We start from the raw sequence: 25,473 nt of genomic DNA on the forward strand, positions 1-25,473 counted from the left end.
TAGCTGAAAACGTTAAGGAGACAAAAATCTAGCTTCTCCTCAATAATAGTACACGCACATGTAGTAATTATCGTCGTATATATGTCTCCGTAATACATGGATTCTTTATGGTCTATGCATTTAGAAGTAATAAAACTTCATGCCTATGGATACGTATGATTTGGGGCAAATATACTTAACGGAAGAAAGAAGTAGGTTCTTCTTCTTTTCCTGCAACGTGTAAAAGCCATTTCCAAAGAACATACTTGCGCACTGATACTGCTCAATAACCAGCATAACTAGGATCAATAACTCAGTTGCGAAGAGCATGGAGAGAGCTGTAGAGAACATCAAAAACAACAATAACGGAAATTTATCAGGAACTGTCCTAAAAGGATTTGTACTTTCTCAGTTATCACGGGTACATTGTCTCAGTTTTGCGATTTATGATAAAGTGAATTCAGAGACAGCATCACAAAATTATAATCATGATGCAAATTTCCCCACGCGCCATTTTTTTCTTTTTTACTTGTTTAATTCGTTTGCGATGTCCCTCTTGGACCACCATAATTTCGGCGGGATCCGATCGGATTGTCGAGTTTACCTTCAACTGACAAGACGTACGAACTCATCGTACGTACGTGTATCCACCACACGTATCGTATATGATCATACAGTACAGTAGCACACGTGCAGTACAGTGTGTTAACTCGTAGTCGATGATTCATGTAAAACTGTGTGAGCGGACACATGCGAAGACTGACGGAAAGGACAATGTCGACCACAACAAACTCCAAAAGAATTGCCTATGTCGGTGAGTTATGCTCTCGTTGTCAGCAGTGACTGTTACCATTTGGAATACCTCATCTAGGACTAGAATATAAATAAAACACGAAATAACAAAGTGTAGCTTGACAAAGTGGAGTAGTCTACCGGCTGCAGTCCCACCCTAAGAAATCGGCGTAAGGAATATTTTCCTCCCTGACTCGAGTCATATTATATCATAGATATGGTCTAATTTATTCGCATTGTTAGCACATTTGCCTTAGGCTTTACCTTTGAAATCAAGGGAATTTCGGAGAACTTCAATATGTGGACTGTCATGACGAATAGTTACATAGATTTTAATTCTAATTCATCCACATGTCTTTACTTTCCGTGTGTGTGTGTGTGTGTGTGTGTGTGTGGACATGTCATGAGTAATTAATTCAGATAGAATTATACTGATATTAGCAGCTGTGTAATGAATGAGGGGTTTTCAACCGGTTATTTTAGAATAGAATGGGGTGTGCGTCAGGGTGACCCATTATCACCTTATTTATTTTTAGTAGTTATTGAAATTTTGGCACATGCTTCGAGAAATGAGACTACTTTGAGAGGGATTGATCTTGGTGATTTTGAAGTAAAGCAGATACTGTATGCCGATGATCGATATGACAATTTTTATAAGAGATAAAGAGTCAGTTAGGTTACTACAAAACTTATTTCAGATTTTTTCGGAAGTCAGTGGTTTAAGGGTTAATATGGATAAAACGAAGGTTTTGATTATTGGTAAGGATGAAGAGAATGTAGCACAATTTCAGTTTGGAAGTATAGTTACAGAAATTAAGATTTTAGGGATTACATTTGCTTTAGAAAGGAAGAGAATGGAGGAAGTTAATTATAAAGAAATATTAAGTAAAATTAAAAGACTTTTAGGTTGGTGGAAGCAAAGAGATCTCACCATCATGGGGAAAATTCACTTACTTAAAACTTATGCTTTATCTAAATTGATTTATGTGGCGTCATCCTCTGTTGTTCCAAAATGGTTATTTGATGAAATTCAGAAAAGTTGCTTTGATTTTGTGTGGAAGGGCAAGGATCGTGTCAAACGAGCCATTATGTATCAGGATTACAAGGATGGTGGATTGAGAATGATGAATTTTGAATTGTGTGTGAAAACTCAGAGAGTGATGTGGGTAAAAAGACTTTTGTATGGAGAACGAAATATGAGTTGGAAAGTATACTTTGATCACAGTTTTAAAGCTGTAGGAGGTAGAATTTTATTTCTTTGCAATTATGAGACTAAAAAACTTTCACTTAAGGCACCATCGTTTTATTTAGAAATGTTAGCTGCCTGGGAAGACTTATATAACTGCAGAAGTTTTGAAGAAGGGAAAATTAATCCAATTATATTTAATAATAAAGATTTTTTATTGAGAGGGAAAATGATATTTAATGCAGATTTATATGAGCGGAAGGTTTATCACTTAGAACAATTATTTGATAAACAATCCATAAGACCAATTAGTTATTTTCAAAGTTTAGGTTTACAAAGTGAAAATATTGCTTATGTATGGAGTTTTTGTGAGTCCATTTTGAAAAGTGGGAAATATGATGGAATTTTATGCAATTGGTATGAAGTACCCTAGATGTCAGTGATTTTAATATACCTTTAAAGTTTTTTGGCCAAATTACAGATTTAAAAAAGATACAATCCAGGAAGATTTATTCACATTTCGTGTCTCTTTTAAAGCAGTCTTACTGTTTAGAAATTAGAGATGGACACCAAAAATTTGTTTTCGCTGATAAAAGTATGAGAGATATTTTTATAAGGCCCAGAAGTTCAACTCTAATTGGAGACTTAAGAGAATTTCAATATAAGTTATTACACGGGGCGATTTATACTAAGGAACAGCTCCTAAAATTTGGTTTTGTGGCTGATAATTTATGTTCCTTTTGTGGAAAAAGCTCTGAAACTTACTCGCATTTATTTTGGAACTGTGAAAAAGTTAAATCTTTATGGCATGATTTCATTGAGTACTTTCAGTTAGAAGAGTTACGTAATTTAGCTTGGCGGGATATACATATTGGTTTAGAAGGAACTTCTCACAGAATCAAACTGTACAACACTCTTATTCTTATAGTTAAACATATGTTATATAAAGCGAGGTCACAGTTAATAACACCGACATTGGTAGAATTAAAAAAGGCATTAATGACATGTCGAAAGGAAGAGAATGATATTGCCATAAGAAGAAATAAACCGGGTTTGCATTTGCTGAAATGGGAATGTTTAAAAAATTTTGTAAAGGATTAGTTTATTTATGCACCCGTACTTCTCCCCTTTTGTGTGTGTTTGATTACTGACTTCTTTTCTTTAGATATTTTTGAGTTCAGAGATAAGTATTGTGTATATAAAATATATATGCAGGTATGTGGATATGTATATTGTGTGTATGATATGTGTATGTGCATGCATGTATTGTGTGTATGCAGCATATGTCCTAAGCATAATTAGCATAATTATTATGTTCTGAATGCGAGCAGAAATAACTGTGTGTTGTGGTGAGTGAATGTGTGTGCAGGGGGTGTGGAAGTGTGTTTAAGTGGATGTGTGTGTGTGTGTGTGTGTGTGTGTGTGTGTTAAGCGGATGTGTGTGCAGGGTGGGTGTGTAAATGGGTGGGTGGATGAAAGGTGGATGAGATGAGAGGTGGATGAGAGGGAGTGTGTCTGTCTCGGGTAAGGAGGTGGATGTAGTGTAGAGGGTGGGGAGGTGGTTTAGAGATGAGAAGGATGTTTTTTTCTTTTTTTGGGGGGGGGGGGTTTAAAGTTTAAAGTTATGAGTAGTTGAGGGTTGGGTATGGTGGAAAGGTGGGAATGAGGGTGGTTTATGTTGTTGTTGTTGTCATCGTTCTTTTGATATAATAGAAATTTCATTTCCTGTTTTTTTAGTGTTTGGCTAAATTGCTCACAAATGTATATATGAATTCTGCTTGTTTGTTTTGTAGTTAAAAAGGAATGATCGGATAATTCATTCTATTTCCTCTCTTCTGTTTGATATCTGCCTTAAAATGAATTGAATGATTATTCTTGTTTTATGGGCAATTCCGCAGTTAGGTGGACACGACATGGATAAAAGAAATGTGCCTCTTTATCTTACTCCTTGATTTAGGTATCAACTAAATGCCATGGATGTTCATCAATCATTTAGGTCTTTCAAATTCAGTAGATTTTATTTTTCGTATTTATTGATTTTGCGAGATCTAAAACCATCATCTAAAATGTACATGTGGGACTGGGGATGCTGAAATTCACTTAAATGCAAATTACAGTGGGTTCCTTTGAAATTTTTTCCTCCAAGCTTTGCTAAAGGGTAAAAGATGAATACATTTAAACACTCCAGAAGTCATGTGACATTTTGTCAATTACAAAAGGGTGAAATGACCTGCGGAATTACTCCGGACAAATGTAACGTTACTAACCGTAACGTTACTAACCATGCTTTTGGGGGTCTAGCTAAAAAATCATCGGTCGAACTGCTAAAAAAATTTGCATGAACATTTGTCATGATGCAATAATTGAAATTAATGCAACACTTTGTTTGAAGTAACTTGAATTTTTGCACACTTTTTGTTACAAGACATTGATTTTTTTGTCATGTCCTTTTTTCGTAACGTTACTAACCAGCCCTTTAAGTTGCCATAGCAATTCTAATATTTCTTGGATTGTATTCATTCTTTTCTGTATCATAAACATGGGAAGGATGAATATGTTTTTGACATAATTTTGACTTGAAATGAATAAATGGTAATTTTGTAGTAAAAACAAATATCTAAATTTGTTCAAATGTAACGTTACTAACCGCGGAATTGCCCTTATGGATTATGGATTATGTCTCATAACTGTAGGAATATCTACATGATTTATGACAGATGTTATGTAGAATGTGTGTAATTTTTTTTTGGAATTGTTATATTCTCAAAGGAAATGGAATTAATAAAAAGATCACTGAAAACAAAAAAATAGACTAGCGTCTAGACTTTAACGGTAGGTCTACACTATCTATCGAGCTATCTGGGCATTATCGTGATATAGTCCCCACCTAGATCCCCACCACAGTGCGCGTGCACCCGCACGATTAGGGTTAGGTAGGGTTTTATTTAGTACGGACACGCAGTGGTGGGGACTATTTCACGATTATGCCGCTATCTGTAAAAATAGGGGCTCTAGAACCCCCTCTTACAGTTACTGATAAAACTGTCTACAACTGTAAACAGCACGTGGTCAGGTAGCCCCGGAGACCGCGCGGCCAGGCGCGGTCCTGGCGGCTTCCCCGCAGTTTCGCTTATGTGAGAATAACGAATAGCTCCCCTATTCTGTGCGCTTGTGCAAGTGATTGTGAATTCTGTGAACATCGGTGAGCTGCTTATAAGACATCATTTTGTGCATCATAAGCAATGAAATGCATCAAACAGTCGCCGATGATAGTCATTTAGGTTTCATCGACCCATGTAAGTATTCCTAGTAGTTTCTGTTGAAAAATTAAGGAAATATAGCGCCGCAAAGGCACCTGTTTGTTCAACATGAAGATCTGAATGGGAGCACGGCGCAGCCGCCACACACTGCGTGTGGCGGCTGTCGCAGTTAGTGGTCAGGGAGGTGAACTTTCCACCTCCCTGGTTGATGCGATTGGAATTTCAGAAAACAATATGTCTGCAGTTGATGTTTTGTTGTTCTTCCTATTCATCTAGAATTTACCTAGCCCACAACTGTTAACTGCAACCTCACAACTAACAATGGTAGTAGAAGTCAATTTCAATGTGTTGTAATTCCCATGGACAAAATCATGTTCTACACTCTTGGCCTCAACTCCTAACATCACAATATCAGTGCATGTCATGCAGAGCTCTAGAACTGTAAGGCTGCAGTGAAAAGAACACACATTTTGAAAAAATATTCCTACAGGGTTGGTAAAATCTTGATTGAAATGTCAAAATATCAGTTCAGGTATGTATGGGTTTTTTTTCACTTTTAGAGTTATGAAATCTACATGTATTTATGAAGAGTTCCTTCCCAATAGGTACTACAACTATAAATCGACTTTCACTCAAAAGGAGAAAAAAAAGCCCTGATTTTTATTTCACAGGCCTCTGAAGCCTTTTCATGCAGTGACTAATTTAGAATGTCCTACACGTTGTGTATGATTGATTCATAATAAACAGGATCAAGAAAATGTGCATTCATTTATAGAGCAGACAAATCAGTGCCTACACTGATATTTAATGAATTGATATTTTGGGGGATTTTATGGACTTGCTGCCTTTTGAAACGAAACTTTCATCACAGAGATATACTAGTACATTTTGCTTAACTACTCCTTTTGCATTCTTCTTGGATGATTTGTTATCCCTGTGCATTCTCTTTTGTTTATCTCTCCAAAGAATTTATATGCATGGAAATTAATATTTCTGAGCCAGTCATTGCATATATTGTATGTGGGTAATCTGGGAAGTTTAATACACAGCTAAGAAAGCCAGCCTGCCTGGCATTTATTAGGTCAAAGTGCAATAAAGTTATTGACACTGGTTTCTGATTGGATCCTGCTGGATGTAGCACCTTTGAAACAAGGGTTGTTTTTCTTCGCCTGATTTCCGTAATTTCTCCCAAAACTTCCAATACTTTTAGAGTTTACTGTGTAAGACTAATAATGAAAGAGAAAGTCCTATTTCATGAAAATAGATTTGAAGCATCTTTTGGAAAGGAACACTTTGTATGTATATAGTATTTACACCTTCAACTTACTGTATACATTGATTTGCCTTTTCTTTTTTCTCTGCTCTCCTCTCCAGGGGGCTTGGCTGAGGAGGTTGATGAGAAAACCCTTCATGCAGCATTCATCCCCTTTGGCGACATCATGGACATTCAGATCCCGCTGGACTACGAGACTGAAAAACATCGTGGGTTCGCCTTTGTCGAGTTTGAGTTTGCCGAGGTACATGTGTATGTGAGGTAGCACATTTTTTGCAGGATGTGCTTGATACTTGTACAAACATATAAAATGACTACACAGGAAACTTCCATCATAACAAAGTTCTCAAGACCAGCAGTACATGTATGTCTACCTTGGATATCGAAATTTTGTTGTAGCCTCACAAATAAAGTATAGAGGTAATGATCTGTGGATCTGATATGAATTTTTACTTGATTGTAATGAAATCTAGTTACAACCATATTTATTATATCTGGAGCACGCTGTATACCTTGCCGTAAAGTTAGCGTTCATAGTGATTGGCAGCGATTGGAGTATAAACTACTTGCACTATTTTAAATGGGGAAAGAGTGTAAAGCTCTATCTGCTGCTTTGTTACTGAGCTTGAGAGGGTTATCCAGTTGCCATGATGCCAAGCTCATGTTTTTGCCTAATAATAATTGTCCAGTCTCTTATTGCAGTGATGAATGAATGAGAAATGGACTGTCTAAAATTATTCATTAATGTATGAGACTCTCACACATCTGTGTACAGGAGAAGAGCAGAGTGCGCAAACAGCGAACGTTTGGCACTATTAAAATTTAGAGTGAGAGATTATCCATTCATGTAATGTAATTTTGACTCTGCTGAAAGGCTGATAGTTACAGGGGACTGCCAGGCAAAGGAAAGAACTGTTTATGGGCAATTCCGCAGTTAGAGGGACATGACCATAAAATTTCAATTTGGTTTTTTCCTTGATTTTTGTGTTTGACTTCAGAAAGAACACATTGATAACTCAGGAAAAACTATTTTTCAGGGTATCTTGATAGTTTAAGGTATTCAATTCACCAATTTTGAACAAGTAATCTTTCAGATTGAATTTCATCAGCAAAATCTCCATAATGGCAAAGAAGATAGCTAGTCAAGTTAAATGCCATTTTCTAGCCACAAATATTGAATTCATAGAGGCAATGCAGTGCTTTCATGGATAGATTAAGTAAAATCAACTTACATGTCTTCAAAATGCAAACATGTGTGCATTTCCCCAACCATCGGACAGTCATGTAACGTTACTAACCAAAAAGTGAAATTATTTACCTCCAGAGAGTATAGGGGCAATTCCATGGGAATGTGGACATGGCACCAAAATTTCAAGTTTATCATATTGCAAAAGAATTACTCATTATGTATTACCCATTTATTGAAGTTAAAGAAACTCAAAGAATTATATCAATCGGTCGAATATTTTCTGAGAAACAGCTACAAATGTTGAAGACAATTTTTCAGTCATCCAAATTGCTAAAATGTATGCTTAACTTAATATACATTTTTTTAATAGAAAAATTCTGCTAGCACTTCAATTAATTTATTTTAAAGATGCAAATTGGTTCTACTTCAGTATCCAATGAGGAAATTTTTATGCCACCTTCAAAAAATTTTAATCGCCACATGAAAGTTCAGCCCTTGAGCCATGTAACGCGAGTTACCGAAACAAGAAATACTTTGCATTCTGAAGGAAGCAGTGGAGGTAATTTGTTGGGAATCATAATTTTCTAAATTCATCACACCCTGATACTGTACACAAGATGTTGACTTGAATAAACACTGTTATCACATTAAAAAATGTCAATGAAAAGTGTAACGCGAGTTACCATGTAACGCGAGTTACCGGCATGTAACGCGAGTTACTGACTATAAACACAAGTTTCCCCCAACATAAGCAAATCTTAACACTTAATTGAGCTAGATTGTGGTGAAAACAGTCAAATGCAGTGTTATACTAGGTGTTTCAAAAAACATTTCCCACTTTTGATCATTAATAATTCTGAAACTGTTCATTCGATAAAACTGTCATTGATATGAGTAATAGCTGAATAATGTACAATTTTGTTGAAGGTAATTTAAATGTGAAAGCATAAATCAATTTCATTGAATCTAAGATTGATTTTGAAGTAAGGTTTCAGATTTTGGTCAAATTTTAACCCTCTGTACAAAAATGAACTTTACACAGAAACCTATGATGTGTATGTGAGTGTGTGCTGACAATGGCCCTGAACAATGGACATGCCTGAACCACCTGTTCACTAGGCGTCAGTCTCGCGCTCCCTGGCACATGAATGCTTAATCAATAATTCATGTTGATTGCCCTGGGCACTGCTAGTCTGAATTCATGCACGGTAAAGGGTAAAATGCATGCACATGGAAAAAGTAAGCACATGTTTCCACGTGCTTGCAAACACCACATTTCATTCCAGCTGGCAATCATTTTCAAATTTTGCTTCACATATCACTAAATTTGGGATATAATTAAGCATAAATGATCTAAAGTTCCTCATTTTTATACAACTGTCTACTAATTAAATAGTCTGACAAATTTTCGCTTTTTCGATAAAAAGAGATCATTCTTGATAAAGAGGTCAGCAGCATTTATCATTGGGACGATTTGTTTACCAGTAGATTTGTTTAAGGCTCCATATACACAAGTGTATACTCTAATTGATTTTCTTTGCTTCCTGTCACCATGTTTACGATAGAACAGAAGGTATTCATTGTAATTTCGTTTTTCAGAATTAGGGAGAGCACTGTCAAAGTCACGACTCAAAGACAGTATCGGCAGGTGTTTGACTTTACACAGATACTGCCAGAGGCTGAATAAAGACTAGTTGTGACAGTGGAATTTCTCATGAATAAATAATGAAGCATTCAAACCCTGGCCATTGTTCAGGACCATTGTCAGGGTGTTAACCACACACTCCCATACACACCCATTGACTCCTGTGCAAAGTGAAATTTTGTACAGAGGGTTGAAAATTGAGCAAAATCTGGAACCTAACTGTGAAATTAATCATAGATTTCATGAAACTGATTTATGCTTTCATATTTAAACCACCTTCAACCAAATTGTACAGTATTCAGCTATCACTCATATCAATGTCAGTGTTATCTGATATATAGTTTATGAATTATCAAGAATCAAAAGTGGGAAATGTTTTTTGAAACACCTAGTACACACTATGCTGGACTGAAACAAAGGAGGGGGCCTAACTGTGATTGTATAATACTAGAATCAAGGCTACTGATCACATGCCACATACAATGTAGAAGAGTCTAGCCAGGCTTTCACTGCATGTGTACATGTACATTGTATCCACCAGTGAATGAGAACATGAAATTTATCTTCTGAATTTCCTGCATCAGTATGCCTAATACAGAATCTTTATTACAGAATGCTATAAAGCAGCAAGTGTTGGTTCTAATCCTTATTTGGTGGTCTACTGAAGATGACGCCTGTCCGGAGATCAGGAGGTCATACACTGTGTAGGTTTGAATCCTGCTCGAGTATGTACGCCCATGATTTTTTATCATGGCTACTACTAAAACACTGATCAATTCAGTGCTTATTTACATTGATGCAGGGCAATTTGTCAATCAGTTACAATGAAAACATCTCAACGGAAGAATTTCATGAATTTGAATAATTACGCAATACCCACTACATGCTATAAGGATTAATAGAACCAACACTTGCTGTCAGGGCGAAAGCTACAGTTTGTAGGTGGTCTAGTGAAGATGATGCCCATCCAGTGATCAGGTCTTAGGTTTGAATACTGCTCGAGTATGTATGCCCATGACTTTTTTATCATGGCTACTACTAAAACACTGATCAATTCAGTGCTTATTTACATCGATGTAAGGTAATACTGTAAGCCAGTTTGTTATTACACTGTAGCTCATGTATACATTGGTACAAATTACCTCTTTTTTTCTCAGTTGATTCGGCACTTCACTTGTTTTCAAAGCGGTATAATGCATAAGCTTGCCCGACATAACAATCTATGGAATCCATGTTAAAAAAAAACATGCATTTAGATCAGGGGATCAGAATACTCCCATCAGTTTATAATTTAGCAGGCATTCATTTCATTGTTTTGTATTGAATGCAGTAACAGCTTATTTCCTTTTATATTGCAAAATACCATTCTTGCTGTCAGGCGGATGTGCTGGCAAGTGTCATTTACAGATAAGGATCGTATATGAATAATCATCACATCACAGATGCTTATCTCAGTGAATTTACAAACCAAAATGCCTGTTGGTACAAATGACCTTTTTCTGCTCATGCGCAAAGTGCAATTACGAACTGGTCTATTTATCGATCAGTTGCAAAGAAAAGAACTAGTTTTCACTCCTCACAAACATAGGATTTAAAATTTTGAAAGATTGTAAACTTTGTTGTAAATTTGTAGATAGGGTTTGATGCTTTCGTGTTTTGTTTTAAAAAGACTTTCAACATTGTTCATCTTTACACTGAGAATTACAATGCACTTTAAATATACACCTCAATCATCTTGGTATATAGTCAAACATATTCAAGGTCTCTATGAGGAGTGAAGCTTTTATTACTTGTAAATGCATTCTTCTTTTGGGTTTATTAGTAAAATATTTTATAACATTCATTCATTTTACTATCTACAAATATTAAGCTTCTCTCAAAATATTCAACACAAGATTCAGTGCCATCAGAACAGTTGTATGTCATCAATTTGTGTCACCCTGTGTTAGTGGACATAATGTAACGCGAGTTACCGTAACGCGAGTTACCGACATAAAGGCTCCCTACATTTTACCAGGTCATTGTTACTCAACTTTGATAGTGTTAATTTATGAGTCATAACCCACTATCAATTCAAGGTAGGAAAACTTTTATCAAGAATGTCTAGTATGAGGAGACTTTCTAAAAAGAGGTCTTTATAAAAATGACCATGTCCTTTTTGTGTAACGCGAGTTACCGAAATTAGATGATTCAAGAATCCCAACATGTTTGTCCTTTATTTTTCTTTTTGGATTCATTTAGTTGGTGTATGTCTACTTAACCCATGATGAAAAAAGTAACTTGTAGATCCTACCAATTACAAAGTTATGGGCACATTATCCCATAAATGTACCCATTATTTGTAACGCGAGTTACCGTGGAATTGCCCATAAGGTGTCTATGAATGATAATATTTCAATTTTTCCTGCTGTGTCCAATGACTAACTGAAATATAAAAATAAGTATTACTAATCATTATAGAAGTTAGAAATAACAGCAGTCAAAATGTGTAACGTTACTAACCACGTAACGTTACTAACCACAGCCTGTGTGTATTGTAACGTTACTAACCATGAAATCAGTGAATAAGACTCCAATGGACAGGTCCTGGTCTGGCAAAATTTTGCCTGATGATAGAGCCAGATGTCAACTACAAGATTACGTGTCATGCAGTAAAAAGATATTGGCTTTTTTTTTTATAGTAAATTAATTATGCAAATTTACGCATGAAATCATATTTTCACCTCTAACTCCATAAAAAAGACTGAAGGATTGCTAAATTTTTGTGTAAGAGTTCCTCAAGACACATCAAACAATTTTCTTGCAAAAAAAAATAGCAAAATCAAAATCAGTTTCTTTTGTTTTTTATTGTTTTGTTAATTTCTTATGTATTTTAGTGTTTTTTTACCTTTTGTTTTCTATTGGTTTTTTTGCCAAAATTTGTTGCAGGCACTTTTTCAAGCTTCTCTACATTACAATTGATTAATTTCACTGGTCAAAGGTTGAAACAATCTAGTTAATATCAAATTAACAAAAAAACACAATTTGCATTGGATTTGCACACGATATCATGAATTTGAGCTGTTTTCAGGTCGACATGCATTTATGTAAAACATTACATAACTGCAGAACGGTGTACCCGGACGTCGCAAATTTGGTCTCAAAATATGCGGGAGACTTCAATGAAAAAAGTCATGAGACGATGCGGCAAAATCTTTGCGCGTTGCGAAATCGTGGTGGGAAATGTTGGGGGGGGGGGGGGGGGTCTACAGCATTCGCATCACTACAGAAGGCTCACAAGGTGCACATTGAGTGATTTTTTTTTTGCCACTTCGAAGGGGCAATTGATGGAATCTGTGGGCCAGCAGAGCATTTTGTGTGGAAAGTAGTGTTAAAAACAATTGAGGCCATCACTTCAAATTTTCTGTCCCAATTTGAAATTATCATACAATGGTTTGTCAGGGTTAATTACGCTTCAGGTACAGCGAACAGACTTTTGTTTTCAGAACAATGCAGAGATTAGACATTCAAACTGGTCTAAAAGATAAAAAAATACAAGTCTCTAGACTTGAATAAACATGAATTCAACTAATACACTGTATTATTTGAGTTAATGTCATATGACTTACAATTTTTGTAAACTACTTTCACAATAATATAAAACATTGCATTATGCTGGATTCCTATTATGCAATGACTACGCACACCACAATTGGCCATACACTGTACATACTACAATTTTTATACCGGTACATTAGTTTTTGCTCTTTGATTTCTTTCCCCTTTATTAAAGGTACTCTTGATAAGGAACACATTAACTGTTTTGCTCAATAAAACAGGCTACTTTTGTGAATTACTGTGAGTCATGATGAACAGTGATTGGCAAAGTTATAAAACTGTGGATATCACTTGACCCAGTCTTTAAAAGTGGTACTTTTTTTTAGTTTGTAATTTATGCAAACTTTTTTTCTAGTCTTTTTTAACATGTACAAGTACAATGGTACTATACTGCATGAGTTTGATGATTGAAATAAGAGTTTAATGTCTTATCTGATGTTTCTTAGCTTTAACTTTGCATTCTCATGGGGAAACATGTAATGATTTGAGTTAACACACAATTCTGTAATCACTGGACAAACCGTAACGTTACTAACCGTAACGTTACTAACCATGATTTTTGTACATAATTTTCAAACAAAGTTATAATGAGAAAGGATATTTGGGGTAGATATTGCCCTTAAAGCTAGAAATGAAAAATAAGTGTTGATATATTTCAAGCTATACCAGTTTTAGCAAACTTTTTGTTCAAAGATGCTCATCATTTTTTTATGTCCTTTTTTTGTAACGTTACTAACCGGCATTAAAAGCAGACCTTTCTTCTAAAATAATTCATGAAATGATTTCATTCTTTGCTCTGTTCTAGGTCTACACTAGAATGATCTCTGGTGACATTAATGAGACTTCACATCCACAGATAGAGAAATGAGTCTAATCTAAATCATGACAATGTCCCTAAAATGTAACGTTACTAACCGCGGAATTGCCCTTATGAGTCAGGTTCATAAAGTTTTTTTGTATTTATGTTCAATAGCTCAGAAGCTTCATGAAAAATCATAATGGAAATTAACAAGACTTTTTTTTCATTTTACAACTCTGTTGTGTCTTTAAAACGTCAAAGAATAAAACATGGAGCTTCCATTACTTTTGTGCTATTTAACCACTCACTGTCATGACTCCACAATCTTTCCCAGTATGATGCATAATGTCTTTCCTCCTGCCAATATTTCTGTTCTTACAGGACTGTGCAGCTGCAATTGATAACATGGTGAGTATGCTGCCATGGCAACGTATCATGCTCCTGAGATGTGACACACCTTTTGCCATTGTGCACTGGGTAAAACGAGGAGCAGCAAAAACATTTTCCTTCAGGGCAAGTCTCCCCAAAAATTTGTCCATTGAGCAAAGCAAAAAGATAAGTAAAATGTCCAGGCAGTGTAGAAAATGTGTAAACTACATTATTTTAGAATCGATTGTCATATTTTTCTCATACTTCCTCTTTCTACATTTTGCTTTGCTTAATGCACATGGTTCGGGGAAACTTACTCTTTAATCAGTATTGAAGAAAGAAAAATATACAAACAGCAGACATTTCTTTTTTAACACATAATTGCCTTACTCGCACTAACGAGACACTTCCTCATGTTAAGAGTAATATACAGTGGTAGAGCTTACACTAGGTGTGGTAAACAGCTGTTGATATCGGAGGCTCTTTAAGATTAAAATTTGTCAATGTTTCATTCAACATTTGTCATGATACAAATTAGGTGGGTTTTTTTTATCTCTAAGGAGAGTTACAGAAACATTAGAATGAAAGAAAGAATTTTGCATACGTGTATGTACTATATTTGTAAATGTTTAGATACTTTTGATTCATGTTAAAAGGAGTTAGATTAAATGATTGAATCTATGAACATTTTCCCCCTAGCTGTTCCAGAACCTGTGCATCCCCAAGCATCTTTTTCAGCATTAAATGTTATGTAGCCAGATGTTTATGTGACTGAACATAGTTTGTTGCTAACTCTGAGTAACTGTACTTGTCCCCAGAATGATTCCGAGCTCTTTGGTCGCACCATCCGTGTGAACCTTGCCAAGCCCATGAAAATCAAGGAGGGATCGGGGAAACCGGGTAAGTGAGGCGCATCAAGTTTCATATTTTGTTTCCTGTTTCGTGGTAGTACCAGTCGAGATCTGTTGTGTCATTTTATGTCAGTATGAAGAGCTTGTGGTGCCAGCAATTGAGAGCCCTGGCTGAAGTACTGATTGTTTCATTTCTGGGTAGCTCTAACAGGAACTTAGCTAGCTCGAACAGAGTTCTAAGAATGGAGTAGCTGCTCTTGAGGTGGATGTTTTGGAGCAGATTGATAGTCCTTTGTCAGGATGACTCTCAAATGGTGACCCAGCAAACTCTTCTAGCAAATATGCCTCATCATGCAAACCCACACTTTCAAATTTTCGTGGTAGTACCAGCCGAGATCTGTTGTGTCATTTTATGTCAGGATGAAGAGCTTGTGGTGCCAGCAATTGAGAGCCCTGGCTGAAGTACTGATTGTTTCATTTCTGGGTAGCTCTAACAGGAACTTAGCTAGCTCGAACAGAGTTCTAAGAATGGAGTAGCTGCTCTTGAGGTCGATGTTTTGGAGCAGATTGATAGTCCTTTGTCAGGATGACTCTCAAATGGTGACCCGGCAAACTCTTCTAGCAAATATGCCTCATCATGCAAACCCACACTTTCAAATAACACATGATCACTATGTGACAGTTTCTGCTGTTTTTTTCACTTGATTTATCATATCCAAGTGCTGACTGTCCCGATGATAGTGGTAGTTTTCCCATGACATGTGATTATAATGCGGATCAAGTGAATGCAGTTCTTATACTGAGGAACGTTGATCATTCCTTTCAAAAGTTATGAATTTTCACATTTTTGACTGATTTCATGTTCTAGCCTCTTAGAAGATTTGTTAAGTGGTCACTAAATATTATCGAGAAGTGATTTTATTTTTTGCGTTTTTTTTTTCTAAATTCCATTTGTATCTCTAATTATTTATTACAGCTGTACAACAGGAAATTTTGTAATCATTGAGTAATTGACTGTAACTTTGTAAGAACTTGATAACTTTTGAAGGGGTTGCTCAGTTTTCCTATCAATTTTCAGTGATTTGTTTTACTATCAAATTTCTTTCTGCATTCGCTGAGTCCACTTCATAAGTTTTGAGTAGTTCCTGTTTACCAATCCCGCCAAGACTCGAGGAGAATTGGTGTAACTTTCCCTGGGATAATCATGCTGATTTGGATGATGATGCACAAAGGAATTCACTTTAACAGAAATAATCAGACTCCATCATATTAACGTGAAGTAATTATGTAAATTGTAGCATGTGTGTCATAAATGGCAGGAAAAACAAATGAGGAAATGACTAACCATTTGCAGTCCAAAAGCTCTTTTGATAATGTTGTGATACTCAACTGTAATTGTACAATGAATTCTCCCAATTTTTTTAGACCTTTTCTCTAAAGCACTTCCTTTTTGCCAAGATTCTGGTAGAGCAGTTGCATAATTTCCACATTCAAAGGGGCAACCTATCAAAATACAATGAAACCTTGTTACAAAGAGGTGGGATATTGAAAAAAGAAAAGAAAAGAAAGAAAAATTCTTAAGAAAACAATTTTTCAGGTGAAAAGCCTATGTTACGGCACAAATTGTTGCCCCTGCATAATTTGTTACCTGGCGACACACTTCCTTGAAACCTTGAAAACCGTGACTTTGTACATGGCTTGTTTGCATGGATGTAGCCCTTAAGTTATGTGTTGGTATTTCAATGACTATGTCCAGAATGATATTACCCCCCAAAATGTGCTTGAAGGGCGGGCGACAATTTGTGCCATCAGCCCTCTGCACAAATTGTCGCCAGACGACAAATTGTGCAGGGGCGACAATTTGTGCCATCACTACAGCTCCATGCACAATTTATTGCCTGTGTCAGGGGGCGACAATTTGTGCCGGGGCAACAAATTGTGTCACAAAAACCCTATATATATTTATTTTTTTGGTACCCTGATATGTAGCGAGAAGTTGTGTATAGCAACTAATTGTCTTGGGGTTTTAGGTTGTCATTATAACAAGGTTCCCCTGCATCTCAATCTGTATTGCCTTATTCTTGCATCAATGCCAATCTTTCACTGTCTTACCTCATTGCAGTTTGGTCTGATGACAACTGGCTCAAGAAGTATGCAGGAGCAACTCTGAAGAACGAGGAGGGAGGCGTGGTCGGAGGGGACGATGGTGACGCCACGGCAACAAAGAGACCAGCTGAAAAGTCTGATGAGGTAATGATGTGAAGAAATTTCAGTCGCATAAAGTCATGTGATTTGTGATGCAGGTCTGAAATTCATTTCCCAAACAGAAGTTTAGAGTTTAATGATTTCAGTATGCAAAGTGGGTAACAGACCAAGACGGACAAATAATCAGAAGTATCCCTGCTGAATCATAATTTCATCATGTAACCAAGCATATTTATTTATTTATTTTTTTTTTTTTTGGGGGGGGGGGATGACACAAGGCACTAATGTTGTTATGAACAGAGTTAAGAGTATTAACAAAATTTTGCTATAATGAAGTAACGATTCAGACCCCAAAATTCTTAGCCCCAAGGTCTGAGACGTGCAAATTTCCCTTTGATTGTAGCAAAATTTGCAATGAAAGAAAACTGCTTGTCCCGAAGACCTCGTAATAATGAGAGTCGGCTGTATTAAAAGGCATCATGTTTCTTAAGGGCATATGAATACAATTGGTTTTTCTTAGGACTCTTACACATCGCTTTACAATGATTTTAATTTTGGTGGTATTTTGATGATGGCAATAGATTTGTACTGTACTGTATGCTGTATTCCTACTCTATCACAGTATTCTTCCTAAATCTACATTGTATGAAGTTTCAAGACTTAAGTTTCTGTTCCCGTATTTTATTGCCTCCTTCTCTTGGCTCACATCTTGAACATGACACTGATATGTTAAGTCGTGGCTTACAGGAATGGGATGTAGTATTCATTTACAGCTATTATGGGTTACTGTACCTCAAGAGACCAGAAGTTAATAATTGACAGTGCAGACTAAGAGAGAATGGAGGCTGTAAACTTGTGCTCATTTTGTTCAACTCCAGGCACTTAGCCGTAACTTGCCAAAGTCTTTCATCACCATTTAGTTAAATACCATCCAAATTGATTTTGGTTGTATAAACATTGTAAGTCAACCACCTTTTTCAGGCATAATAGTTTGCCTCAGTCCAACAGGAAAGTTACAATGACACAACGAGAATTTAGGGGAATGAAGTACTGTATATGCCATATATTTCGTGAGTCTCAATTTTCATGAATCGGGAATTCCCAACAATTTTGCAAGTGGTTAAATTCGCGATTATGAACTCCTGTACTGAACGGAGAAGTGTACACACGTACGTCACATTCACATCGGGATCAGAGTCAATATTTTTGCGTATCTTTGATTTAGCAAATAGCACCTGACTCGCAAAATTCACAAAAATAAAAACATCGCGAAATATTTGGCGTATACAGTAATCTCTGCTGATGGGCAGTTAGTTTGCAAACATCTGTGCCAATTGGCTAAAAGTAGCACTTTATAATAGTAGTAATGCCAGTTGGCGAACAGAACAATGCACACTAACTTGACAGTACATTTGAAACATTTGTATCTGCAGGCCACAGAACCGGCACCCAAGAAGTCAAGAGCCAACCCACAGGTGTTCTTTGACATCAAGATCGGCAGCAAGCCGGCAGGAAGGATCACGGCCCAGCTTCGTGCCGATGTAGCTCCCATGACAGTAGGTCAGTTGACTCAGAAGATCTTATGCTAGAACACTGGACTCAATGTCACTGGGTCATCTACTAAATTCCAAGCAATACAAAGATAGATATAATTTGCCTTGTGTATCAGTACATCAAACTATGGTTTTCTGCCCTGGCATGGGTATTTCCACATCTATATAATATGTATCTCTATAGGTATAATGTCTGTATTATGAAAAAGGAGATGTGAAGAGAAATAATGATAATGAATCGTCTTTCCTTTTTTGGATTATCAAATATCAATTTCAATTTTTCCTCCACTGTTGTGTCGTCCTCTTTTTCTCTCTATAATATGTATATATGCATTTTTGTTTTGTTTTACAAATTGTCTGTGATGTACAATCCTGCTCACTGTCATCAGAATAGAATTTGAGGTGTTTACAAATATTTGATCAAGTAAAGCACTGTGTACCTTTTTGTTTGACTGTTGAAAGCAAATGTTTACTTATGAAGGTAGTATACTTTGGTAAGGGAATATCTTTTGAGAGAAACTGTAAGGCTTTAACATAGATCTAAGGTATATGCAGAAGTATCCACATGTCAGTAGTATGAGTTTTGAAGAGCCTAAAGTAACTATTGATTTACTTTATATGAGACAGGGGCAGTGAGATTGTCTTACAAGTGAAACTAAGTTCTGCAGTTTCCATCAATAGTCAGTTACTGGTGTGTCAGTTAAGATGGAATTGATACCTTTAGAGCACTGTGTAATGGTCTCTTAAATCTTGTGTTACCTCCATGTATTCAAACTTGCATTTCGTTGCTGGGGCGACAAGACCTCATATGTTCAGGAGAGCAGATAAGCATGGCAGCCAAAGCACTACATCAAATGGGAGAGCATTTCCTTTGACATGCTGTGGTGACTTTATTTGTTTGGGTAATACAGCTAGGATGTGGACAGGACATCACTAAACTGATTATCTGACCATTAATCCAAAAAAGTCATTTTCACCAGAATTTCAGATACGATGTCTTTACTTTTGGAATAGATGTTATGTTACCTACACTGTAATTCTGGGATCTGGCATGTTTCGTTTGCGTGACAGTAATCCAATCCCTATGATGTTTGTTCTTTCCTTTTCTTTAATCACAGAGAACTTCCGATGCCTGTGCACCCACGAGAAAGGGTACGGCTACAAGGGGAGCATCTTTCACAGAATCATCCCGCAGTTTGTATCCTTTTATTAACCGCCTGACTGTCCCAAAGTGTCTTGGTATATCTGGGCTCACGTGGTACATTTGAGGCGAGCACAGTGATATATTAGCAAGAGACTGAGATTGGAACGCATGTACAAGAATGTATTGTTCAAAACATCTGTGGAATTTCACTTGTAGAAAGGACAACATCTTGATTAAACGAAACATTGAAAACTTTAATGTTTGAAGAGATTATCAGATTTCCAGCATGTTTCACTAGTCTTTAGTACAATTCGCAATTCCATGTAGAGTGTACGTGTACTTATTGTAATAGGGAAACATTCCCTTTAAATTTTGCACAACACACACACACACGCACACACATGATGCGCAGTGTTGGTTCCATGTGTCCGCATACCTGACTGCTGCTAGAGTATGTAAGTGACTTGCAGCAAGCGTGCTAAGGGGCCGTTTCAATGGTCACGTCCTGCAGTCGTTAGACACGCGACGTGTAGATAAGATGAACGCATCAGTCCCATTGTGAGCTCAATGGTTATGGTTTCGGATGCTGAACCATGGCAAAATGCCCTACAAGTACAAATCAAAACCATGCGCTGCCTCAAGTGTGTGAAAGCCGAGGTTGTGCATTGTGCTTGAAAGGCCCTTGTGATGTTTACTTATCCGTACATGTACCTTTCCTGTGAAATGCCAGTCCATAATGACTTCTATTCTGAATAGATCTTCACATTGCAAATTCAGCAATTTGATCAAAAGAATGTATCAAACGTTTTTTAATTTCAATTTTTCATTTTGCTCTGCACTCACTGATGTCCACCCCTGGGAAGACTGTCTTCATTGCCATTCATGGTTTCATCACCATGAAAACTAGAAATCATTATCGTATCATTGATTTGGCACCTTTGGATTTCACAGCATGTCATTAATTGGTGAGAGGATATCAGAAGCTGACTGAAGTCATTAAATCTGCGCAAAATCAAGAAAATCAACAAAAACTTACTGTGAACTTTAATCATCAAAATTTTGTTGCTGATTCAAGAATCAGTTATTAAGTACGTATAGCAATAAGATGCCTTTGAAAAGTATGCAACTGGAAAAAAAAAAATGTATACAGCAATTGAACAAGAAAAGAGTTGAAATGAACAATATATTCTTGTGTGTGTGTGTTTTTTTTTTGTACTCTTATTGATGAAAAATTAACGACGAACAGTAAACTTTATATCAAGAGGAAAATCATCTAGGCAAACAAATGTAGTTTCTTGGACCTGATTGGTTAAATGCAATGGACATCTTTTCCCTATACAGTGTTGTTTCCACTGTGAGGTACAGGTGCATATATGTGTATGTTTAGCAATGGGTCAAACATTTTTTTTTTAAATGGTTTTGTGTTGGAGACTGATTTTTTTTGAAAAAAAATTATTCTTATTTGTCAACCAAACAAAGCACATTGTTACAAAATCTTCACACAACTTTTCTGAGAGCTCAGTCTCACAGGTACATAACAGTTTTTGCTGCTACTGCTGACTTTTACAGGATACAATGTAGTTTTCAAGTCGTTTGTGACATTAAAAAAAAATGGTTAAAAAAAGCCTTGACCTAAAGCCTATACCAGATGTGTCAAGGCGGCGACTTCACCAATCACAATGGGACTGGCGGGAAGTCCATCTACGGCAAGAAGTTTGCTGATGAGAACTTTGTCCTAAAGCACACTGGACCAGGTGAGTCAAATGAAATAATTTGTGTTAAGCAAACTACCGGTACACTCAATATTATGTTTAACTTTGTTAGATAGAGGAAATTCAACATATTTTGACTTTTATAGTATAAAAGATTGCTTGACTTATGCCGCTTTCAGAAAGCAGGGCAATGATATTATGCTTACTGTATGCCAGTATCAAATGGAGGACATGTGTGCTTTTCATAAAAAGAATTAGATTTTGTGGAATTCTCTTTATATTTTCTTTCGTATTGTTTTCTGTATATGACCTCACAAAATGATGACGTTTTCTCATCCAGCGATGGTGGGCTTTTCAACTTTTAAGGGATTGTCAGATTTTCCTCAAACTTTCATTGATGCATTCTATTGATATTGCTAAATTCACTCATAACCACATGCATGATATTTGGATTTCATTCCCCTCTTGTGTGAAAACCACTCCTGAATCTGTAATTGCTCCCAACTCTTAGCTGTATTACAAGTCTATGCACCAATTTATAGTTACTCCCCCTCAATCCCCCCTCAGAGTGCACTTGCAACAATATTGAACAAATAAGGAAAGAAAGAAGAAGTTCCACCTGACCATGTAAATGATGATTGAACCATGAGCAGACTACGGTGGTCTTTACCTGGTCATGATATTTACTGAGAAATGCTGACAAACATTAAAACATATCATTGCTTGTGTCTGGGTTTTTTGTTCCCCCAAGGTACGCTGTCGATGGCTAACTCTGGACCAAACACCAATGGATCTCAGTTCTTCCTCACCACAGAGAAAACGGAATGGTAAATGTACCTGAGGAGTCTACCCCGTTAGAGTGATGTTATGGCTGAATGTTTTAATACAGTTTTATGATTTCATTTTCTTGTTTCACCTTGGGCCCCTTTCATAAAACTTGTCATCGGTGACAACTGCCACATTTCTATGACAAATTTGCTCTCAGCCAATCAGATGCAAGGATTTCAGTAGCTTGTCACATCTATGACAACTTGTCACTGATGACAAGTTTTATGAAACAGGGCCCCTGATCATAGTTTTCTTCATCTCTTCTTTTTCTAAAAACAATATGTCTACTTTGCTTGATGGTTATAATTGGGACCAATATTGGTTGTTTTGTCTCTTTTATTCTGATGTAATTTCAAGGGCTTTAGTCATGAGATATAATCTTTTTTTTAAAGATCACCTATTATTTCAGATATGGTGGTTCTGCTGCTGGCATATTTCACTAAAATGTATCTGAAATGAGAGCAAATGTCACCCTAAATTTCATGAACACATTCTCCCAAACAATAGAATTACTACTAGGAGTTTACAAAATTCATTGATTACACACAACGTTTGTTCTTTGATAGCAGACCTATGTATATGTGTGTGATGCAATACTTTATTTCACCGTCAATTACTTGGTTGTAATTTGATTATCCAGGCTGGATGGCAAACATGTGGTCTTTGGTCAAGTCATCGAGGGGATGAACGTTGTGAGGGACATGGAGGCAGTCGGAACAAAGTCCGGCAAGCCGCGGGAGACTGTCACCATCACAAACTGCGGGGAGCTGGTATGATGGACCCCGGCTTGAGGCCCCGCCCGCCGGGTTCATGGGCAAACTCCCTGGCTCCCATAGAGGGGAGAAACTTTTCGCTGGTGTGCTGGTCTCAAATACGTAGACAGGAGATGACAATCACTGGAGGAGATAGAATGTTTGCAGGACAAAAGTAAAGATCGTCCATACGCAAGTTTGCTCTCGGCTGCAGTGGTGGTGAGGATCGTGATATTGACTGAAGTCTGCGATGGAATGCTGTAGGAGACAAAGCAGGGATATAGAAGACAACATGAGCTCTGAACCAATAAAGCGTGTGCTTCATCACTTTCACCTGCCCTCACCTTTGCTTGCCCCTCAACTTTCGGTGAAAAAACAAGTATGAGAATGGGCACCTGCTACATACAGCGTGCCATGCACTCATCCTTTACAGTGATTTTGAGTGCATCTTTGTCATGATGTTCACAGTGCTGCACTGTGCTGCTTGATGCTATCGGATAAATAAAAATTATCCTCTGCAAAGTGGAAAACCATATGATTGAAGGCAGGAGGCTTGAAAGTTTCTTAAGATACACGTCTCTCTCTTTCTCTCTCATCTGCCTTAGAATAAATTGGGATTCAATATTTTTTGAAAGCCAAAAAGTATCTTGTAGGAAGCCAGACCAATGTCAATCAAAGTAAATCAACATCAATTGACCCCAATCGCCCTTGCTGAGTGAGCCAGATCAGGCCAAAATAATTTGGTCGGGCTTGATTGAGTAGATCTGATCAGCAGTGGGAACCCACCATTACTGTGAAATGCAGAATGTAACTACTGGTAACTTTCTAAACTTGCTTTCAGATTGCAGGATCATTATATCTTCAGCTCATGGTCATGGATTTTAGGAATCAAAGGTCTAAAACTAGCTCTAAAAATAAGAATCATTTGTTTGTCATCTCTGCAGTTCAAAATTCATTCAGTCCACTACAAAGAGAAAGGCTGTTTTGATGTACAGCAGGGTAGCAAAAAAAAAAAAAGGATTGGAGCCTAGAGAAGGATTAGGACATCAAACACCATCAGATTCTATCATAAATTTGTCTTTTTTTTTTTTTTTTTGGTCATTTTCCTTGAATAGTTGAATAGTAATATTTTTTCCACTCTGTGATTGATGCTGTACCTGTTTTAAGCCCAAACAAATACTGATCAAATCAATTCCCTTGTGACAGAGCATGTACTATAAACACATAAATTTTTGTGGTACATTAATTTTTGCGTATTTCACGCTACTTCTGGCTAGTGCGAATTCTAAAACCCGTGAAAATATCTTCCCTATTTTCTCTGCTCATTTTGAATGGGTTGACAATTGTGCACCGCGAATTCAAGAACCTACAAATATGTTTTTGAGCTGCTCAGCACGAAAAATTAATTACAGTTGTATGCAAACATGACGTTTACAGTGTGTTTCTAAAAGACTGACAAACAATTTCTACAATTTATGGTGGATTTGAAATAATTTATTGCAAATGCAATCTGCATCAGAGAAAAAAAAAATGCATTCCCATTTTCCTGACTTGTAGTTATTTTTATTTTAAAATCAATATGCAGGATGCCTCAAAACTGTTCTGCTGTATACAACTTGCTAGTTGACTGCTGTACTAGCATTTTTTTTTTCCCCTGTGGACCCAGTCATGAGTGTATATTAAATCATTGTTTTCCTGTTGACTACATTTCAACACTGTACTTTGATTCCAGATTGTATGCATTGTTTATAGCTTTGTGTCAACTTTCGGGGTGGTTGGGGAAAAAAAAAAAAATTCATTGCTAGGCAACAGCCTTAACTGCCTAGCCTTTGTTTGTGAGTGTGTGTGTGTGTGTGTGTGTGTGTGTGTGTGTGTGTGCGTGTGTGTGCGTGCGTGTGTGTGTGTGTGTGTGTGTGTGTGTGTGTGTGCGTGTGTGTGTGTGTGTGTGTGTGTTTGCCCATGTTTGGTTATGGTTATATGTGAGGTGTAGTGTGTCGATAGAGATGTCATGGTTTCCCAAACAAGGGAATGTAAATGTTTGTACGTGTATATCAAGGCAACCTAGGTACACTGTACTTTACACATGTATGTGTCCAACACTTAACCCGTTCAGGACGAGTCCCGAGTATACTCGGGCAGGCGTTTGTGGAAAATGCGTGTTGTAGCAAAAAAACGTCCTCAACAGGTTAATAAGGTTGATAAGTTGGCATCTGTTTATGCGGCATCCTTTTACATGTACAAGTGTACATTGCTGTATCCATGGCAGCCAACCTACATGTATTCCCATCAATGGGATAAAAAGTATAAATGCATGGGATCATTGTTATAACTAGGGTCCA

General features: G+C 36.9%; 1 protein-coding gene across 1 annotated transcript; it reads left to right on the forward strand.

Annotated features, from left to right (window-relative positions):
- The first annotated feature begins 722 nt into the window (after positions 1-722).
- LOC139714126 (peptidyl-prolyl cis-trans isomerase E-like) lies at positions 723-23,555 on the forward strand. The gene is made up of 10 exons (XM_071625848.1): positions 723-793; positions 6,592-6,734; positions 14,102-14,128; positions 14,908-14,989; positions 17,063-17,190; positions 18,579-18,705; positions 19,817-19,896; positions 21,491-21,596; positions 22,306-22,381; positions 23,023-23,555. Exons 1-10 carry the CDS (start codon positions 730-732, stop codon positions 23,156-23,158), a joined length of 969 nt encoding a protein of 322 aa, XP_071481949.1. The 5' UTR covers positions 723-729; the 3' UTR covers positions 23,159-23,555.
- Positions 23,556-25,473: the final 1,918 nt, after the last annotated feature.

This window comes from Diadema antillarum, unplaced genomic scaffold, assembly GCF_040938485.1.
Source record: "Diadema antillarum isolate AM-2024a unplaced genomic scaffold, OU_Dant_1.0 seq00002168_RagTag, whole genome shotgun sequence".
Classification (NCBI taxonomy): domain Eukaryota; kingdom Metazoa; phylum Echinodermata; class Echinoidea; order Diadematoida; family Diadematidae; genus Diadema; species Diadema antillarum.